The sequence below is a fragment of the Theropithecus gelada genome, chromosome 10 (assembly GCF_003255815.1).
Source record: "Theropithecus gelada isolate Dixy chromosome 10, Tgel_1.0, whole genome shotgun sequence".
Classification (NCBI taxonomy): Eukaryota; Metazoa; Chordata; class Mammalia; order Primates; family Cercopithecidae; genus Theropithecus; species Theropithecus gelada.
This window is the reverse complement of record NC_037678.1, coordinates 4,359,668-4,381,929: the sequence shown is the minus strand read 5'-3', so window position 1 is coordinate 4,381,929 and position 22,262 is coordinate 4,359,668. Positions and strand designations below refer to the sequence as shown.

At 47.4% G+C, this 22,262-nt stretch overlaps 1 protein-coding gene across 2 annotated transcripts in view; it reads left to right on the top strand.

The window, feature by feature from the left end:
- The window catches only part of PPARA (peroxisome proliferator activated receptor alpha), a 98,313-nt gene extending 76,300 nt beyond the window's left edge, over nucleotides 1–22,013 (top strand). For both annotated transcript variants that reach the window (XM_025400269.1, XM_025400270.1), the window contains 2 exons: nucleotides 9,911–10,358; nucleotides 13,440–22,013. In XM_025400269.1, coding sequence (XP_025256054.1) covers nucleotides 9,911–10,358; nucleotides 13,440–13,684 — 693 coding nt within the window. In that variant the 3' untranslated portion in view covers nucleotides 13,685–22,013. The remainder of the gene's footprint in view (nucleotides 1–9,910; nucleotides 10,359–13,439) is intronic.
- The last annotated feature ends 249 nt before the right edge of the window (nucleotides 22,014–22,262 follow it).

Here is a 22,262-nt window from a genome sequence, read left to right as displayed (position 1 = left end):
AAAATTGGGAAGACTTACTTTGTTTGCCAGCTTATATTTATCCCTTGGATTTAAGAATTGAAAGCAGGCTGGGCACGGTGGCTCACACTGTAATCCCAGCACTTTGGGAGGCTGAGGCAGGAGGATCACTTGAGGCAATCCAAGAGTTCGAGACCAGGCAACACAAGGAGACCTCGTCTCTACAAAAAAATGATTTTTTTTTTTTTTAAACTAGCTGGGCATGGTGGCGTGTGCCTGTGGTCCCAGCTACTTGGGAAGCTGAGGCGGGAGGATGGCTTGAGCCCAGGAGTTCAAGACCAACCTGGGCAACATGGCAAGACCACATCTCTACACAAAATAAAAACATTAGCCAGGCATGGTGGCACACGCCTGTAGTCCCTGCGACTTGGGAGTTTGAGGCAGGAGGATGCCTTGAGGCCAGGAGTTCAAGGCTGCAGCGAGCCATGATTGCGCCACTGCACTCCAGCCTAGACAACAGAGGAGACTCTCTAAATAATTCAAAGCAGAGTTAAGTTGTCTTTCTCCCTAATGACCTGCCCCCGGCATTGAGTGCAAACGGTACTCCTGGCATCCTCCTGCACCTGCCCTTGGAGACCCCCAAGCTCTAGGAACCCCATCACCCTCAGCTGAGGGTCACATGCAGCAACTTGCAGGCAGGAATCTGTTTGCATTTTAACCTTAAAGAAATAAATAATAGGCCGGGTGTGGGGGCTCACGGCTGTAATCCCAGCACTTTGGGAGGCTGAGGCAGGTGGATCACCTGAGGTCAGGAGTTGGAGACCAGCCTGACCAATATGGTGAAACCCCGTCTCTACTAAAAATACAAAAATTATCCAGGCATGGTGGTGGGCACCTGTAATCCCAGCTACTCGGGAGGCTGAGACAGGAGAATTGTTTGAACATGCGAGGCAGAGGTTGCAGTGAACTGAGATAGCACCACTGCACTCCAGCCTGGGTGACTGTCTCAAAAAAAAACAAAATAAGAGGGCAGGGCATGGTTGCTCACGCCTGTAATCCCAGCACTTTGGGAGGCAGAGGAGGGCAGATTGCCTGAGCTCAGGAGTTCGAGACCAGCCTTGGCAACACGGTGAAACCCTGTCTCTACCAAAATACAAAAATTTAGCTGGGCATGGCAGCGTGTGCCTGTAGTCCCAGCTATGCGGAAGGCTGAGGCAGGAGAATTGCTTGAACCTGGGACATGGAGGCTGCAGTGAGCTGAGATCGCACCACTGCACTCCAGCCTGGGCGACAGAGCGAGACTCCGTCTCAAAAAAAAAGAAAGAAATGATAGATGAATAGTCTAGGATTGGGCTTCACAATTTGGTTTTCTGTAGAAAAAGAGAACCATGCACTCTTCTAAGAGTCAGATGCCTCCTTCCACCCACACCCCCAAAGCCAGAGTACCATAGGTACCAGTTTTCAAGACAACCTCCAACCTTCATGTAACTCTTTGTGTTTGATCACACTGTTTGCTCCAAGCCAGGGTCCCACCCCATGTCCTTGTCTGCACGCAGGACACTGGAGGCATGGCCCCCTCCTTTCTGCCTGGCCTGCTGACGGGCTTTCCAGAGCTGGCTCCTTCCAGTGCAGGATACCCTCTCTGCTTATTCTGGGAAAAGGCCCATTGGCAGGATGCCCACCACCAGGCCACACAGCCCGAATCTCTTGGCCAAGCTCTGGTTTTGTGGCCATGGTAGGTATTGGAAGACCATAGCCTGTGTCCCTTACACATCCCAGAAAGCAGCCCCATCTGTGGGTGAGAAATCTGTTAGGGAGACCAAGCATCGGGCTGGAAGCATTACCCTTGATCTCTGGCCAGTGGCCCACATCCAGTCCCGGTTTTTTTTTTTTTTTTTTTTTTTTTTTGAGACGGAGTCTCGCGCTGTGTCACCCAGGCTGGAGTGCAGTGGCGCGATCTCGGCTCACTACAAGCTCCGCCTCCCAGGTTCAGGCCATTCTCCTGCCTCAGCCTCCGAGTAGCTGGGACTACAGGCGCCCGCCACCACGCCCGGCTAGTTTTTTGTATTTTTAGTAGAGACGGGGTTTCACCATGTTAGCCAGGATGGTCTCGATCTCCTGACCTCGTGATCCGCCCGCCTCGGCCTCCCAAAGTGCTGGGATTACAGGCTTGAGCCACCACGCCCGGCCCTCCAGTCCCTGTTGTATCACTTTCCAGCCTGTGTGATCTCACAGCCCCAGCCACGCCCCACAGAGCCTCAGGGAGGCACACTGACCTCAGGGCTGGCTGCGGACTTCATTTCTGTTTGGGGATGAGAGGCGGCACAGTGAATTGTCCAGGCTGGTAAACTGATGGATTCACACGAACCGTAATGGGCTATGTGCTGAGGAAGGCAGGCTCGCCTCCTCCCTGCAGGGGCTGCTGGGGTGAAAGCAACCCTGAAATGTTCAAAGCCTTGATGGGGAAGCACAGGGGATGGATAGATTTTAATTTAATTTTATTTATTTTACTTTTTATTTTATTTTATTTTATTTGAGATGGAGTTTTGCTCTTGTTGCCCAGGCTGGAGTGCAGTGGTGCAATCTCGGCTCACTGCAACCTCCGCCTCCCAAGTTCAAGCAATTCTCCTGCCTCAGCCTCCCAAGTAGCTGGGACTACAGGCATGCACCACCATGCCCGGCTAATTTTGCATTTTTAGTAGAGACGGGGTTTCTTCATGTTGAGGCTGGTCTCGAACTCCTGACCTCAGGTGATCTGCCCGCCTCGGCCTCCCAAAGTGCTGGGATTACAGGCATGAGCCACCGCGCCCAGCCTAGATTTTAATTTTAAAGCAGCCCTCTGGTTTGCTAGAAGAGGGGAACTGAATTTCTCTTTGCGGTGGCCAATGCCTTTCTTCTGTCAAGAGCAGCTCATGGTCTTCAGATCAGATGACACAAAGCCCCGTGACTGAGCTGGAATGGGCTAGAATGCTGGGGGGCCTGAAGCCGGTGGGGGAGTTGTGGGGGGCCTAGAATCGGCCAGGAGGCTTGGGTCGGGGCTGGAACTGGCCAGGGGGCACGGAGGAGGCTGTGGGGGCAGGGGGAGGCCGCTGCATGGAGCGGAACGTAGATGCCGTTGATTGAGGAGAGGTGGGTTTAGCTGAGGGGAGGAGTGAGGGGTGGATGGAGAATGTCTCTGTCCATCTGGACACTGGGACTGTTTGAGCCCCTGAGATTTCAGAACCGTGGGCCAGAAAATGGTCAGGGCCCTTGGTGATGGGGCAGAGCGCCTCTGAGGAACTCACTGCCCCTTGATTTGAGGGTGACAGGGATGGAAGCAGAGCCAGGGGGCTGAGGGAGGCAAAAAAATGGGTGCTTTTCAACAGCGTCTAAAAAGGTAAGATGCTGATCTGTCAGGGGTTGAGAATGTCATCAGAAGACTTTGGAGGAAGCAACAGAAAATGAGACTGAGGGGCTTGGACAGAGTCAGTGCCCTCTGTGTGATGATTGGTTCCTCATTCCCCTGCAGCTGAGAGTTCAGCCCCCAACATGCAGCATGCTCATGCACAAATGCACACACACACACGCACCCACACTCACACATCCATGCGCACACGGGCACACAAACATACACATGTGCACCCGCATGCATGCTCACACACATGCACCCACACTCACACATCCATGCATGCATGTGTACACAAACACACCCACACGTGTACACAGATGCACCTCCACCCCCATACATGCACATGGACACACACATGCACCCACACTCACACATCCATCCATGCTCACACAGGTACACAAACACATGCACTAATATGCATGCTCACACACATGCACCCACACTCACACATCCATGCATGCACATGTACACACACACTTACACATACACATGCACCCCACATGTGTACACAGACGCACCTCCACCCCCACACATGCACATGCACAAACACATGCACCCACACATGGATACATGCACACTCACACATGTACCCACACCTGTGTACACACACATACACATGCATGCTCACACACATGCATCCACACACACTACAAACCCATGCATTCACACATGTATACAGACATGCACTTACTGCACATATGTACATATACATGCTCACATGCATGCATATGCACACATATGTACCCTCACATGCACACATGTACACATGTATATACACTGCTCGCACACATACCCACACTCACATGTGTATACATATGCTCATACACATACACACATGTGCACACGCTTGCTTTCACACTCACACTCTTACTGTTTTGGGCTTAAGAAGCTGCTTTGGGCTTAAGAAGCAAACTGCACCTTCCAAAAAATGAGTGAGGTGTTCAGTTAAACAACCAAACAATTCTTAGCACTGAATATGCGGACTTTAGAAATTCAAAGTATAAGGTGATAATAATGGTGTACTGCTACTTTTTACTCTAACAAACGTATCAGAACTGACATTCAGTTCAAATGAAGAAAGCAGGAATTGTGTGTATCATGTGTTTATTTCAAAGATTCTCCTATTGCTCCAAATTGTTGGGGATTATCTTTAGAGTCTTTGAATAGCTTCAGTTATGGAAGATTTTACCCTCTGAGAATATAACTGAATTTTAGACAAACCATGAGTCCATTGTAGCTAGTCTGGCAGGCAAGTTGGGATTAAACAGTAAAATGTCTTGTTTGAAAAAACAAGAAAGACCCGCTTGGGCAACATAGTGAGACCCCTCTATGAAAAGTTAGCTGGGCATGGTGGTGTGTGCCTGTGGTTCCAGCTATTCATGAGGCTGAGGCAGGAGGATGAGGTCAAGACTGCAGTGGACTGTGATTGCGCCACTGTACTCCAGCCTGGGTGACAGAGCAAGACCCTGTCTCAAAAAAAAAAAAAGAAAAAAGAAAAAAAAGTTAGGCAAGGAAGCTAATTTGTGACATGCAGCTGAGCATGTTTTTAAGACCAGTTTCGAAAGAGGAATTCCAACATTATTCTTAACATTTCAGAAGCTCGGGAATGAGGGTGACCTCCAGGGTGCCGTGTTATAATAGGACTGCTCCTTTCAACAGCTATGACCTTATACCATGTCTTGGGGTGTTGCCTGCCGTGTGATAGTCCAATATTATACCTACTACTTAAGTTGTCTTTAGATTTAAAAATGTGCTTCATATTTTGTGCCACTTCAACAAATGTGTAGTAAAACATAACCAAGAGAGCTTATTAAATAATGTCATCCAAAACAGCTCTACTACTGATTCACTTTTTTTTTTTTTGAGACTGAGTCTCACTCTGTCACCCAGGCTGGATTGCAGTGACATGATCTCGGCTCACTGCAACCTCCCCCTCCTGGGTTCAAGCAATTCTCCTGCTTCCGCCTCCCAAGTAGCTGGGATTACAGGTGCCCGCCACCACGCCTGGCTAATTTTTGTATTTTTAGTAGAGACGGGGTTTTGCCATGTTGGCCAGGCTGGTCTCGAACTCCTGACCTCAGGTGATCCACCTACCTCGGCCTCCCAAAGTGCTGGAATTGCAGGCCTGAGCTACTGCGCCTGGTCCACATTTAATTTTTTGCTAAAAGATGACAGCTGCTAACAGAGATGAATTCTCATGAAAGATATCATTGAGCATCATAGGCCATACGAGTGTCTGCAGGGACCAGTGTGGCAGCAAGCGGGGCGTTCTGCTCTCGGCATGGAGTGATTGGGGAAAATCTAGGCAGCTTCCTGCCTCACGCTGTTTAAAGTCTTTATAATGTGCTTTATTTCATTTACTTGAAATGACTGCCTGTCATGTCAGATATATTCATAGTCAAACTTGAGTATAAAAGGCATATTCCAAAGTTATAAGCTGCTGCATAGATTTTTTGTAAAATGATCTTACCAAGAATGCTTGTCAACGAAGTTTAGCGAATTTGCAAATGTGTTTTACACCATTTCTCTTTAGCTTTAATAAACATTGGTTTCTTCATGGTAGCACTCATTTTGAATTCAGTGGTCTCCAGTTTTCCCTGTTCAATGAGGCCCACTTTCTAAAACCAAAGTGATAATTTTATAAAAATGAAATGAGACATTTGTTACCACGTAAGTCCTCATTTATGAGAGTACATCCCCCATAAAAGTAGTCCAGGGCAGGCCTCAGGGGCATGCAAGCTGTTTCACGACGCCCCAAGCCTAGAAAGGCCCAGGCTTGGGTGTTCACGCTCCGCTGTTGCCTTCTTGAAATTCATAATCATCTTTGAACAAGGGGTCCCACAGGGTGCGGTGACTCACACCTGTCATCCCAACACTTTGGGAGGCTGAAGTGGGTGGATCACCTGAGGTCAGGAGTTCAAGACTAGCCTGGCCAACATGGTGAAACCCCATCTCTACTAAAAATACAGAAATTAACCAGGCATGGTGGCGGGTGCCTGTAATCCCAGCTTCTCAGGAGGCTGAGGCAGGAGAATCACTCAAACCTGGGAGGTGGAGGTTGCAGTGAGTCGAGATCACGCCATTGCACTCCAGCCTGGGAGACACAGTGAGACTCCGTCTCAAAAAAGAAAAACCAAGGGGTCCCACATTTGCGTTTTTGCTCTGGGTCCCGCAAATTATGTAGCCAGGCCTGCATTTGTCCTAGGAGATGCTCTACCAAAAAACAATAAGTAACACCAAGCATTCTGTAATCGAACACTGTAGGAACCCCTGCTTATCCTAGCCTCATTCTCATTCTGGAACACTGCACATTTATCATGTTAAAGACTCAGCTGGGGAGACCCAACTTCATTTAACTCAGTATTTCTTATATTTTTTAAACAACTCATTTTTTAAAAAAAGTATTCAACACCTTTATTTCTGCTGAATGTACTTTAGACAGATCTAGTGATTTGAATAAAGTGATGGTGGCCTAACAGTCTATTTTCTGGAATTGAGGGAATACTGCTATTGATCCTTTAAAAATATTTACGTAGTCCCTCCTAGAGGCTGGGCGCAGTGGCTCACACATGTAATCCTGGCACTTTGGGAGGCCGAAGCGGACAGATTGCCTGAGCTCAGGAGTTCAAGACCAGCCTGGGTAACACGGTGAAACCCCGTCTCTACTAAAATACAAAAAATTAGCTGGACGTGGTGGTCTGTGCTTGTAATCCCAGCTACTTGGGAGGCTGAGGCAGGAGAATCACTTGAACCCAGAGGCAGAGGCAGAGGATGCAATGAGCCGGGATTGCACCACTGCATTCCAGCCTGGGCGACATGACAGAGCAAGACTCCGTCTCAAAAAAAAAAAAAAAAAAAAGAAAAAAAAAAATTGGCCCCTCCTAGAAATGTTAATTCCTCAAATCTGAGCTTCAACTTTCTGTGAAGCAGAATTATCTCCAAACTTTAACAAACAATGGTCATCTGAACTGTTTTTAAGGTCTTTAGAGAGAGATCATTTTCAGTCTTTGTTAATCAGACTTCAGATTATTTAGAAACTTGGCTCTGAATATTGTATTCAGAATGTTTTCACTCATTTGTGAGTAATTTTTAAAATATCCCCTTTCCTCAGATGCAGAATCAGGGTTTTTAATCCAGCATCATGTTGCAAGTCCTGGTTCTGTTGAAACATTCCATACAATCTGTGTGATGGTTATCGGCACCTCCACCGGTGCCCTGAAGACAGTTTTGTGCTGTGAGCCCAGAAACAGGAAACACTTCAGGCTGTGGATCAGAAGCATTGTCAGTGGTTGTGTTTTGCCCACTGGCAGGGGGCATTCTTTAAATCCCTGGGATGCTTCTGCACTCTGGGCTCCACTGTTCCAGCAGCGATTAGAAATAATGCTTTACAGCCGGACGCGGTGGCTCAAGCCTGTAATCCCAGCACTTTGGGAGGCCGAGACGGGCGGATCACGAGGTCAGGAGATCGAGACCATCCTGGTGAACACGGTGAAACCCTGTCTCTACTAAAAAGTACAAAAAACTAGCCGGGCCAGGTGGCGGGCGCCTGTAGCCCCAGCTACTCGGGAGGCTGAGGCAGGAGAATGGCGTAAACCCGGGAGGCGGAGCTTGCAGTGAGCTGAGATCCGGCCACTGCACTCCAGCCTGGGCGACAGAGCGAGACTCCGTCTCAAAAAAAAAAAAGAAAAAAAAAAAGAAATAATGCTTTAGGCCGGGCGCAGTGGCTCACCCCTGTAATCCCAGCACTTTGGGAGGCTGAGGTGGGCAGATTACCTGAGGTCAGGAGTTCAACACCAGCCTGACCAACATGGTGTAACCCTGTCTCTACTAAAAATACAAAATTAACTGGGCGTGGTGGCGCCTGCCTGTAATCCCAGCTACTCAGGAGGCTGAGGCAGGAGAATCGCTTGAACCCGGGAGGCCGAGGTCACAGTGAGCCGAGATTGTGTCATTGCACTCCAGCCTGGGCAACAAGAGCAAAACTCCATCTCAAAAAAAAAAGAAAAAGAAAAGAAATAACACCTTAGCCCACTGCATTATTGACCTTGTCTGCATAAGCCATGGACCACATTATAAACAGAGAGATCCCTCAGATGCTGTCACTTTCCTGCTCTGCCCAGATGTAAATTTCAGCCAACAGCAGTGTTTGCGCTCATTCTCCCCGGCCCTCCCACACATGTAATCCCTTCTGAGCATGTTGGCTTCAAATAATATGACCAGCCACCTCTTCCACCACAAGATCTTCAGGAAATGGCAGGCCACTGGGTTTAGATGCAGAGGGCATGGGATCACACAAGGCATGGCTGTGGGGACTTGGCACTTGCTCCAGAACGTGGAGCACTGAGTGAAGGTTTCAGTCTCCTGCACTGAGAGAAACAAGGGCATTCTGAGGCTTTTCCACTTTATCCCTAAAGAGTTTAACAATGCTTGTTTGCTGATTTCTACATAGATGCCAACTTTATGAGTTGTATGTATTTACATGCCAGATTTATTCATTGAGCAGCGTTAAATAATGGTGTTCACCTCTAAAGCGCATATACTGGTAAAATTAAGAATTATTGTAATTAAGCCTCTTGCAGTAGTTGTTAAGAGTTCAGAGAATATTTAAGAATATTAAAGGTGCTTTGCTAATATCCTTGTTAGTTTTGTGGACAAAATCAGTACTTCAGTTTCTTGTTTTTTTTTTTATGAGATGGAGTCTTTCTCTGTCACCCAGACTGGAGTGCAGTGGCACGATCTCGGCTCACTGGAACCTCCACCTCCTGGGTTCAAGCGATTCTCCTGCCTCAGCCTCCCAAGTAGCTGGGGTTACAGGCACACACCATGCCTGGCTAATTTTGTTTTGTTTTGTTTTGTTTTTGAGACAGAGTCTTGCTCTGTCACCCAGGCTGGAGTGCAGTGGCGCCATCTCGGCTCACTGCAAGCTCCGCCTCCTGGGTTCACGCCATTCTCCTGCCTCAGCCTCCCAAGTAGCTGGAACTACAGGCACCCGCCACCACACTCGGCTAATTTTTTGTATTTTTAGTAGAGACGGGGTTTCATCATGTTAGGCAGGATGGTCTCCATCTCCTGACCTCGTGATCCGCCCTCCTTGGCCTCCCAAAGTGCTGGGATTATAGGCATGAGCCACCGCGCCCGGCCACATTTTTCTGTATTTTTAGTAGAGACGGGGTTTCACCATGTTGGCCAGGCTGGTCTCAAACTCTTGACCTCAGGTAATCCACCCACCTCAGCCTCCCAAAGTGCTGGGATTACAGGCATGAGCCACCATGCCCAGCCCAGTACTTCAGTTTCTTAGCAATGAAATCCACCCAATGTCAGGCGATTATTATTATTATTTTACTGATTTATACTGTTCATTCTCTATTAATGTCTTATTTTCCCCAACCGATTTTGAAGTTGAGTGAGGACTGTGTTCTGCGGGTGTCTTGAGTCCTCTGAGGCACCGAGCTTGGTGATGTGGACGCAGGAGCTGCTCGTTAGGAGCTGCTCGTTAGTGAACTGATGGCTGGGAGCGTGGCGCATCCCACATCACCTGACTTACCTTGGTGTCCTCCTTTGTAGCCTTTTGTCATACACGATATGGAGACACTGTGTATGGCTGAGAAGACACTGGTGGCCAAGCTGGTGGCCAATGGCATCCAGAACAAGGAGGCGGAGGTCCGCATCTTTCACTGCTGCCAGTGCACATCGGTGGAGACCGTCACGGAGCTCACGGAATTCGCCAAGGCCATCCCAGGCTTCGCAAACTTGGACCTGAACGATCAAGTGACACTGCTAAAATACGGAGTTTATGAGGCCATATTTGCCATGCTGTCTTCGGTGATGAACAAAGACGGGATGCTGGTAGCATATGGAAATGGGTTTATAACTCGTGAATTCCTAAAAAGCCTAAGGAAACCGTTTTGTGATATCATGGAACCCAAGTTTGATTTTGCCATGAAGTTCAATGCACTGGAACTGGATGACAGTGATATCTCCCTTTTCGTGGCTGCTATCATTTGCTGTGGAGGTGAGTGGTTGATTTAATCTGCTGGTGTCATGTCCCTGACAGGCTCCTGTCTTGAAAATTTTGACAGTGGGAAATGCAGTACCAGCTTGAGCTGTCCCAGTGGAGGGGACACTCCCAGGGTGGGAAGATGTCTGACCTCCAGTCACTGCTGAGTAGAATTCAGTGGGAATTATATCAGTATTGTATCATATTATAGTATATATTGTTATTATCTATAAAGACATATTTAATATTATGTAAATGTATGACACTTTAATTATAATATTAGCCAAGTGTGGTGGTGCACACCTTTAGTCCCAGCTACTCAGTAGACTGAGGCCAAAAGATCCCTTGCGTCCAGGAGTTCAAGGTTGCAATGAGTTATGAATGCATCACTGCACTCTAGCCTGGGCAACAGAACAATACCCTATGTCTTTAAAAAAAAATTATATATTTTGCACAAATATATATATAGAGAAAAAGAGGTCGGACATGGGCCTGTAATCTCAGCACTTTGGGAGGCCAAGGTGGGTGGATCACTTGAGCTCAGGAGTTTGAGACCAGCCTGGGCAACATGGCAAGACCCTGTCTCTACAAAAAAAAAAAATACAAAAAATTAGTCTTGTATGGTGGCATGTACCTGTAGTCCCAGCTACCTGGGAGGCTGAGGTGGGAGGATTACTTGAGCCCAGGAGACAAGGGTTGCAGTGAGCTGAGGTCGTGCCACCGCACTCCAGCCTGGGTGATGGAGGAAGACCCTGTCTCAGGAAAAAAAAAAATATGCACACACACACACACACACACACATTTCATTTATATTATAATTATGTCTAATATTATAAGCAGATATAATTTGTATATTATATTCCTGTATGTATTATATAATGATGTTGTATTCATATTATAGACAATATTGTATGAAGTTCAATACAGATGTCAGTATAGTTGCTGTCACAATCGGTTATGTTGATGAAAAGTATATTTCCTAATGCAAAGTATAATATCAGTCAGTAGCCAAGTGGCAGTGACTGCAAGGGTTGCTTTGCCTGAGGAAGCAGATCCCAGGGAAGGCCAATCTGGTCCTCTGTGTGGAAGCTGGCTCTGCAGCCCCCACATTTTTGGCTCGGTGGCACGTTCCTTTAAATAGCCCCTTCCTCTAGGAAGGTCATCCATCTCTTGTAAACTCGGCTGACCTTACCCAGGCTTGGTGGAGACGGATGTGGTCTCCCACACTGCCTGCAGCCATACTGCGCCCCGGGGATTCACTCACTGTCAGCATGGAGCTGACTCAGCCCTACCAGCCATGCCTGTTACCGTCTGGCTGGGCACAAGTCAGATGAAGGAAGTCCTTGCGCTCTGGCGTAAAGTGTACAAGGACAAAGCAGTCACGCATAATTTGTCCTTTAGTATGGTCAGGATGTAGCATTGTGGGGAATATGCAATTGCAGAACTATATGTAGCATGATCACAGTTTTATAAAGGAAATTATAATCCTATGTCAATCCTAGGTATATAGGAAAATGTCCAGTGAGATAGATGTTAAGCCTATTATGGTGGGATTAAAATTATGAGGGGGGATTTATTTCTAATTTTCAAAAAATTCCTTTTTTTTTTTTTTTTGAGACAGAGTCTTGGTCACCCTGGAGTGCAGTGGCACGATCTCAGGTCACTGCAACTTCTGCCTCCTAGGTTCAAGTGATTTGCCTGCCTCAGCTCCTGAGTAGCTGGGATTACAGGACCATGCCACCACACCTGGCTAATTTTTGTATTTTTAGTAAAGATGGGGTTTCACTATATTGGCCAGGCTGGTCTCAAACTCCTGACTCAGGGTGACCCACCCACCTTGGCCTCCCAAAGTGCTGGGATTACAGGCATGAGCCACCGCACCCGGCAGGAATTCCTCTCTTTAGAGACTTAATAGTTATAGCCCCAGCCACTCTGGAGGCCCCGGCAGGAGGATTGCTTGAGCCTAGGAGTTCCAGTCCAGCCTAGGCAACGTAGCAAGACCCCATCACTAAAACAACACAAAAACAAGAATTTTAGGAATAAAAACTTAATACTTATATTTACAACCAAAAACAATGAAGATTTTTAAATCTTCATCACTAGCAACACTGTTAAGAATCATAGCAGTGGTTGGGTCTGTAAGGGAGCACCGCCTGCTGAATATGGCTTGGGGCAGTATTTTCTGGACCAAGAATCAGGTCTCATGCTGTGAGACTGTCTCAAGAAATCTAGTGCCAGCTACCCCAGGCAGGTCATTGGTGTGAACGCTGGCTCTTCCTGCACCAAGTCTCAGACCTGCCCCATCCTCCTCCCCACTCCAGGGTCTCCTGAGCGTCCTTTCCAGCCAGTACGCACCTCCATCCCGTCCCCCCTTCATTTCCCACTCTACTTTCTTTTCACCTGACTCATATTAGAAGGCTCTGTAACAGAGCTATATACACCACAAAACCTAGTTCTTTTTTATTTTTTATTTATTTTTTTAAGACGGAGTCTCGCTCTGTCACCCAGGCTAGAGTGCAGTGGTGTGATCTTGGCTCAGTGCAACCTCCGTCTCCCAGGTTCAAGCGATTCTCCGACCTCAGCCTCCCGAGTATCTGGTATTACAGGCATGAGCCACCGTGCCCAGCCTACAAAATCTAGTTCTAACACAATCACACTCCTTAAATATGGTGGAACACTTGAAGCTGAATATCTAGTTTCGACTCAAGAGCTTCATTTCCCATATTATGCAAAACTGGTGGTTGTTATCTCCAGAATGTACTGTTCCTCCTAATAGCTCTAATTTTCCTTCCTGACAGGTGGTCATCAGGTAAATCACAAGTGAAAGGGCCATACCATAAGGTGTACTTAGGGCGCTATTGCCGCCTCGTAGTATTAATATTTAGAAAAGAGTACTGGTCCTGTCTGTCCCTACTTCACCTATTGACTTTGGAAAAACCCATGTCTATCTTCCAGTCAAGTTGACAACATCCAAAGGCAGCTCAGTTTTTTTTCTAAGAAAGGCCACGTAAAATAGGCATGTTTGGTTCCTGAAACTGATAAGCAGTTCTTAGGTGATTACCACACTCAAACCTCTCTCTCTTCTTTCGAGACTAGATCGCCCTGGCCTTCTAAACGTAGGACACATTGAAAAAATGCAGGAGGGTATTGTGCATGTGCTCAGACTCCACCTGCAGAGCAACCACCCGGACGATATCTTTCTCTTCCCAAAACTTCTTCAAAAAATGGCAGACCTCCGGCAACTGGTCACGGAGCATGCGCAGCTGGTGCAGATCATCAAGACAGAGTCGGATGCTGCGTTGCACCCGCTGTTGCAGGAGATCTACAGGGACATGTACTGAGTTCCTTCAGACCAGCCACACCTTTTCCAGGAGTTCTGAAGCTGACAGCACTACAAAGGAGACAGGGGAGCAGCACAATTTTGCACAAATATCCACCACTTTAACCTTAGAGCTTGGACAGTCTGAGCTGTAGGTAACCGGCATATTATTCCACGCCTTTGTTTTAACCAGTACTTCTGAGCGCGTAGAACTCAAATGCTGGGGGTAGGCGGCTAATCTCAGGACTGGGAAGATTAAGGAGAGTGATGCTCAATGGGCTGATTTTAACTCACCCGATGTTAATCAATGCACATTGCTTTAGATCACATTCGTGATTTACCGTTTAATTAACTGGTAACCTCCAAATTCATGGTCTGTCTTCCCCTACACCCTGCTTTTGACTCTTGTGCTCCTTTATAATTCGGAAAACTAATCAGCACTTTTTAACAATGTTTATAATCCTATAAGTCTAGATGTATCCAAAGGCGAAGTATGTAAAAAGCAGCAAAATATTTATTTCAAAGACTTCACTTCTGTTTCCTGAATCTAAAGAAAGACAACGTGCTGCTTTTTAATCATACGATGGAGAATTCTAAAGAACTGATGGGGCAGGCACAGTGGCTCATGCCGGTAATCCCAGCACTTTGGGAGGCTGAGGCAGGTGGATCACGAGGTCAGGAGATTGAGACCATCCTGACCAACATGGTGAAACCTTGTCTCTACTAAAAATACAAAAATTAGCCGGGCGTGGTGGCGCGTGCCTGTAATCCCAGCTACTCGGGAGGCTGAGGCAGGAGAATCGCTTGAACCAGGGAGTTGGAGGTTGCAGTGAGCTAAGATCGCACCACTGTGCTCCAGCCTGGTGACAGAATGAGACTCTGTCTTTAAAAAAAAAAAAAAAAGAACTGTTGGATAAGCTATCAAAATGCAGCTGTTGTTTTGTTTTTGGTTCACTGTTTTCGTGGTTGTAACTAATATGTGGAAAGGCCCATTTCCAGGTTTGTGTAGAAGAGCCCAGAAAACAGAGTCTCAAGACCCCCACTCTGGACTGTCATAAGCTAGCGCCCGTGGTAAGCGGGACGAGACAAGCTCCCGAAGCCCACCAGCTTCCTGCTCCACTCGGCTCCATCCAGTCGACCTGAACCCACCCAGTCCGGCTGTCTGTGGGAATGGTGGTGTTCTTAGGGAAAGACTTACACCTTATTTGTCAATGTTCCTCCAGACCCCATTTGGCAGCTCCCATATCTTTTGTTATGTTGCTTTTAAATAGATGATGCTTTCTTGTTTTAACTCTTGGTGAGAGTAGATGCTCTCTGGAGCGGAGAAGAGGCACATGTGACTTCATGGCCTGGGCTGGGTGGGAGCTGGTCACCCTGGGGATCGAGAGAGGGGGTAGGGTCTCCTTCAAATGGCAGTTTTACTTCAAATGGCAGATTTCATAAGAGTTGGTTATTTTTTACAACGGTTTAGGTTGTTAAGTCTCCTTTGTATGTAAGGTAGTTTTTTCAACATCTAAAATATTTGTTTTAGCCATCAAAACCAACTTATCAACCTCAGTCCAGCTGCGAAGGCAGCGTTGATTATGGCAGTTTGTCAAGAATACATGGACCTGGAAACGCTTTTTCTCTCTGTCTACGTGGTAGATAAATGGTCCCGTCGAGAAATTTCAGATCTGGACTGGAAGTGCCAGGACCACCGTCTCCAGGGAGTCGCTGTGTGTCTGGAGGGATCATCGATGCCTCTCCCCCCATCGCTAGAACATTTGGCTCTTCTGAGGTCATTATTATTTTAAGAATGATTAGGATTGATAAAGGTCCCATGACTAGCAATATGGAAATGCAAGAGTGGGAAGGACACAGTGTGAGACTTCCTCTAGAAAAAAGTGAAAGTTAGGATTAGCGCATCCTTTTTAAAAATTACAAATTTAGTCCTGTTTTGGTTTTTGCAATCAGGCCAGACGCAGTGGCTCACACATGGAATCCCAGCACTTTGGGAGGCCGAGGTAGGAGGATCACTTGAGCCCAGGAGTTCGAGACCAGCCTAGGCAACATAGCAAGACCCTGTCTGTATACGAAATTTAAAAATTAGTTCGTTGTGGTGGCATACACCTATAGTCCCAGCTACTCTGCAGGCTGAGGTGGGAGGATTGCTTGAGCCCAGGAGGTTGAGGCTGCAGTGAGTTGTGATCTCAACACTGCATTCCAGCCTTGGTGACAGAGTTAGATTCTACCCCTCCAATCCCTGCAAAAAAAAAAAAAAAAGATGCAATCAAAGGGCCTGTTGGCCAGCAATGGCAGCAGCGGCGGCGGGCAGTCTGCCCAAGTGTCTTAGGAACCAGAAGCAAATAAAAGTGTTTCCATATATGCCACCAGCCAAGTGGCCATCGTAATTCAGAAAGAAGCTAGCCTTTGAGTGGCATGGTCCATCCGTTTCAATATTATTTCCTAAAATGAGAAGCCCCTGTGTTGATGAGACCCAGGGGCTGGAGGCTAATGCCACACTTGTGTTATCCACCGCGACCTTGCAGCTGCTCGCTCTGATGTGCCCTGTGCCATTCAAAGAGACGTGGCCCAGGAAAGTGAGCCTCATGTTTTTCAGAGAAGTCATTGTTCTGTTTACATTTTCATAAAACCTGTTCAAAATAGCCCCGTCTCAGACTTTCAGCAGTAACAGTAAGCTGACTGGCACGCTCGATGTTAGCTCCCGGGACACTCAGCAGCGATGGTGAGCATTTGGTTTTCTTAAGGCCCAGCAAGACTTCCAGGGACATCTCTGATGAAGCCAGAATGGAGACACCGGTGACCTCAGGCTGAAAGTCACTCAACACTGGTCTCTTGTGTTGATAGGGAAGGAAATCACACATTCCTATTTCTTTAAATAACAAAACCACTAATTGCCACTCAATGCTAGAATATTTTGGGTCACCTAATCATAGATTTCTCAGGGCGTCAATACTCAAATATAGGCTGATTATGCCCCAGTTCAAATGGGAACTATTAACAGAGTGCATTTCTTGCTTGCTGGGTTTCAACAGACATCAGCCAAAAGAACAAAAGAGATGTCAGGACAGATTCCGGAGTGTCGAAGCGCATGTGTGGCACCCGCTCCCCCTGGCAGTGAATGCAGGAAGTTGCAACTTTACCCACTCTTCAACAAGTCATTGTTTAAACACAGTTCTTCATTTTCTCAACTTTTAATAGCAAAAAGTGCCAAAGTCCTCAGAGACCAAACAGCCTTGGTCTACCGTGCTGACCAGAGTGAAGGCATGGCACGGGGCTCCTCCCAGATGTGCCTCTCGTGTGCCAGCCGGCTGTGGCTCAGGAGCAGACGCAGGCCTCTCCACTGTCCAGGGGAGCCTGGCGGCGCATCCTTCCTTTCCCACCTCCTGGCACTTCCAGCGGGGTGTCCTACATGCTGGATTCTGTCCCTACCACACTTCTAGAGGCTGGAGAACTGCGCAGGCCTAAGGCCGTTTGGATAAATTGTCAAAACAAGATGCTTCCAGTTATAGCAGCAGGAGTGGGACCGGGAGCACAGGCTGACAGTTGCTGGTGCCTTTCTTTCCGTCTCGCTTGCCTGTTTCCCCTTGACCTTTCCTCCATCTCTGATGAGAAGAGTATAAAGCATCTTCCTAACGGGTGTGTTTGCTATACAAACATAACGGACGTGAAGTGGGGCAGAAACCCAGAACTCGGCATTCAAGGATACCCAGGAGAGCTGTCCATGTTTTAAAGAGCTGTGTTTTGTTTTGTTTTGTTTTGCATTTGAAGAGCAGAGAAGGGACCTTTCTGCTGCGCTGACGCATTTCTTACACTGGGCCATTTAAGACCCCAAGGGAAACAGCCTTCCTGGAGCGTGCATTGTCTGGAGGTTCCAGGGACAGGGACAGGGCAGCCTCCCAGAGCTGAGCAAGAGCTCAAGGCACAAATGAGAGATTTGCTACACCATGAAAAGTCAACAACTTAGCCACCACTTCCCCGCAACGGACCACAAAACAAATACCTCAGCAGGCCCTGCGAGACTGCTAGAGCTGAGGTGCACACACTGCGGCGTCTGTAGTTAGGGCAGGTGGGATGGAGACTCCTCTAGTGCGCACACCTGAGCCTGCCCACACACAGGGGAGCAGCATCTCATATGACATCTGGCAGGAACTTCGGTTGTGTAAAGGGAGCCTTGAAGATATGTGCAAAAGGTGCTACCCCAATTTGGTGAAACTGAGATTGGGCACATCCTGGGCTTAGGAGAAGCGGCCGATGGTCCTGGCCTGCAGTGACACACAGCCCCCACCGCCCCCAGCACCCCCTCTCCTCTTCACCTCTTCCTGCCGGCCATGCGGAAGCCGCTTCCTCAGAGAGACCCTACCAGATGCGGATGGAAACAGATGCATCAAAGCAAGCCTCGATGAAACCGTGACCTCCTGAGGTCTGTCTCCTCTGAACTTGCACCTGTGACTCTCTGTGTTTGGTTCCAAGCACTTTCCACCTCGAACTCCCATTTTCAAACCACTGTAGCTCTGGGCACTTTCGATACTTACCAGCTGTATACACGATGGAGGGTTTTTTGGTCCTGATCCAGTGGCCACACCTGTCTCTGGAATGTCTCACTCAACTCCAGTTTTAAAATGGATTCATTGTTTCAACCCAGCAAGCCCAATGCACCCAGCTAAGACTGGCTTGACAACAGCCTGGCCTTTGGTGGGGGGCTTCCTGGGGCCTGGGAAAAGCTGGCTACCTTCAACAGCTGGTACCTCTTCAACAGTGTAGCCTTTCGAAATGCAGATGCCACCAGGAGAACGTGCCAGGTGCCCACAGCTCACCACCTATGGATGCCATGGCTCTGGGCAGCTTTCAAGGCAGGTTCCTGTGGTCTCCTCAGCTGTCTTAGGGGTTAACAGCAAATCAGCCTCCATTTTAAAATGAAAGCACCAGCCTCCAGATGTAGGGCCTGCTGGGTGTTGCTAGCCGCTGGGCCCCAGGTACGGTGCCCTTTCTCCACCTCCTGCAGCCTCCCTGTTGTTTAGAGACACTTACACCTGGCGAGTGCAAGGACAGGTGACCCAGGGGGCTGCAGCCTTGTCCTCAGCTCCCATCTCCTGGACTGCCAGCCTCGCCCTCTGCAATTAGCATGGTTGGCCTGATGCAGGGGTCCTAAGGGATTACTTTTTAGACCTTCTTTCATGTTCAGAACAGTGGTATAGATTCAGGAGAGGCAAGGAAATTATGCTGTCCACAGAAGTCACCCATGAAGACTGATGCCACCACCTGAGGGCTCATGATTATTAGAAAGTGTCCACGGGAACCTCTCATCCACAGGAGGTTTGTCTCAACACTGCTCATTTTTACGGCACTGGCATTGCCAAGCATGGGGAAGTATCCGCTCTTCTCATGTTAAAAGTGGCCCAGCTTCTCTTAACTCGGTCCAAGCTGACTTGTTCAGTCGCACTGGAACTTCTTACCAATCAAATATTTGCATGGAGCAAAGGGGGCTGTGCACACCTCCCTAATGGCAGGGATGATGGCAGCTGTCATTCAAGCCTACCTTCAGACGTCACAGTCTGGAAGTGAAATGTCCACAAATATCTGCGGCAGAAACGGCTGTAAGGACCACCCAGCTGTGAGGCAGCTTTACAGAGCAAGGAAGGGTTGTGGCAAATAAATGATTAACCTGCCTCCACTGTGCTGAGGGCAACCAAGGCCATCTCACCAAAGGATTACTAGATGCCATTAAATCATCCCGTGAACTTCCTGCTTCCGAGTCCATGGCCTTTGCCCAGGGCATGTACTCCTCTGAGAGGCCTTCTGCCTAGAAAGATCTAAGACTGGCTTCTAACGGTTGAGGTCTGGGTTTTTGCTGGGATTTACATATTTCCAAGTGCCGTTTTGACAGCATTCAGGAAAACGGTCCTTGACCCCATAGACTAGGGTAAGAATAAAGGCAATAAATTTGGTCTGACTCAGAATATAGGAGATCCATATATTTCTCTGGAAACCACAGTACGCACTAAAATGTGAAATTGAAGGTTTTGTTAAAAAGAAAAAGATAATGAGCTTCATGCTTTAATTACATAATGATTTCCATTACACTATTTCTGTGAAATGCAGCAGGTTCTTAAACGTTATTTCAGTGGCATGGGCTGGAAGCTTATCACAAAAAGCCATGTGTGTGGCCTTCTTATTAGAACTGAAAGAGAGAGGCTGGTGCCCAAGGCTGCTGCCTGCTCCACCTTTGCCAGCTCTGGACATCTGAGGACGTCCCTGCAGATCTGGAATGGGGCCATCAACTGACCATTTGCTTCTCAGAATTTCAGTTTGAGACATGAGAGGTATAATCAGTTACTTTTCTCCCCACAGAGAACCCCTTTTGTGAGGGGAGGGGAGCTATGGAATGTGGTTCAGCTGAAACACATACAACTGCATCGTTTTGGAGTCCTTTGCCAACAAAAACAGACCAACAGACCAGATCGTGTCCATGTTCAATGTCATGTCTTGATGGACGCAGCTGATGACCTCAAGTACATGAGTGGTCTCATGGCTATTAGATGGATTATTTGCAAAAAAAAAAAAAAAAAAAAAAGGAGAAGAAATAATTGATTTTTACATCATAGACAGCAAACTAAAACCTGGGGAGGGGGTCAGGTTTTTTTTTTTTTTTTAAGTTTGCTAGTTGGGTCAAATGTGAGAAGAAGGGAGTCTACCTGCCACCTCTTCTCTTGCCCCTCTTCCGCCCACATCCAGCATTAAAAATCCATTCGTTTAATGAACGGATAAAGTGCCATGCAAACTGGCGCACAAGCAGGCCCCCAGCCCACGCACCCTGGCTCCTAGGAAAAGTGGTGACCCGGGTGCGGGGGGCATGCTGCAGGCCTGGGACATAGTCGGGCACCTTCCCTGGACCCCCAGGCCTTGGCTCTGCCTCAAGTCAGAGAGGGTCAGCCTTCAGGGCCTGGAGAGGAGCAATTGGCCGATCATTTCGCAATAAAATCACTCACTTTTGGCAACTTCACTTTTTTTAAGGCACAGTCAGTTCCTTTTTCATGTACCTCACAAAAGATGAAGACCATGTAGTACTCTTTTTGGTAAGATTACAGTGTTCATGTTAAATATCACTATTTTTTCTACATTGTGTGGTAAAAAGAACTATGTTAATAGCTATATCTTAAATACTGTGATTTGAGTTTTTAAAAAATATCCTAATACAAATATTTTACTAACTTACAATCATTCATCTAATAACAAATATTTGGATTCTTCTGAAATCAGTGTTGACTCATATTCTTAAAAGCCTGGCTCTTGACCCTATTGGAAACACAAAGGAAGCTGAAATCAAACAACTAAAATACACTGCGCACATGTGTGTATGCACACGTACACACGTTTTCATTTCTCTTGAGCCACGCAGAATTTACTTTCAATGTGGAAATCTCTTCCCATTACCACGCTGTATATGCAGAGAGCACAAGAGAGGCTATCTTTAGAAACTTTCACCAGCGAGGCCTTAGACTCCAGGTTAGAGGCCGAGTTCATACAACAGTGTTTCGCTAAAGACCCTTCACTGTTCCTGTTTAGTAAATAGCTGTCTGCTCTTCAGGGAACCGTTACCTATGGGTTATTACCAAAGAACTTTGGCAATTGGAAATGTCCTGTTGGAAATTCTTTGCACGTGCCAGTTCTCTGGCATCCTCCAGGTGGCCCAACCCAAAGCATAAAGCAGAAACCACAGACCCCGTGAGTCTCCCCATACCCTGTTTCCAATACCTTGGCAAAACTTCTTGGTGCATATTGGTTACACCCTCTGGGATCCATAATGCCATTAGGCTAAAACCCTAGGGGAGAGGGCTGACAGACACACACGCGACAATGGAGCAGATCCCAGAGCAAGGACTGGGCCCAGTCTCTCCATGTGTGCTCTATTAGTGAGTGCCTTATACTCTCAGTATTTTGGGGCTTACAGCTTCTTCTTTGTGCTAAACAGGTGCAGTTCCAAAGTAGGAACTGCCACACAGGCCCCAGCATCCTCTCTCCAACTTCATACCTCTCTCCTGGCGGGGGGAGCGGGCATCCAGGACCTCCGGAATCAAGGGTGTGCAGAGAAGGGTGAAAGTAATTTTTCTAGTCACATGAACTGATTGGTTCCAGGCAATTAGAAAATGGCTATAAAATAACCTTAATTTTGGGTCTTCATTTTCCTATTAGGAGACTGAACTGACCACAGGTATTGATTTATATCCTGAATATATGGGAACTTCTGTGTTTGGGATGTCCTACTGTAAGACTGATGAATGTACAGAGTTAATTTCAGGGTACAGTTTTGCCTTAATGGTTTTACAAAATAAACTATTTTTTAAAATTTTTTGGTGAGTTTTGAGTGATGCTGCGAGACGGACTGTTTGGTCTAAAAGAACCAAGTCCTCAGCTGTGGGGTCCGCCCTCCACCAGAACACTCCCTGCGCCCCTCCTGGAGGCTGTCTCCACCTGCAGAATCCCTTTTGTGTCCTTCAGCGTACAGAATGGATTGAGTACGATGTGGCTCCAGAACACGACATCCTTTTGTCTGAAGTCACATACAACAGGAACTTTTAAAGCAGTGGGCATCTTAAAAT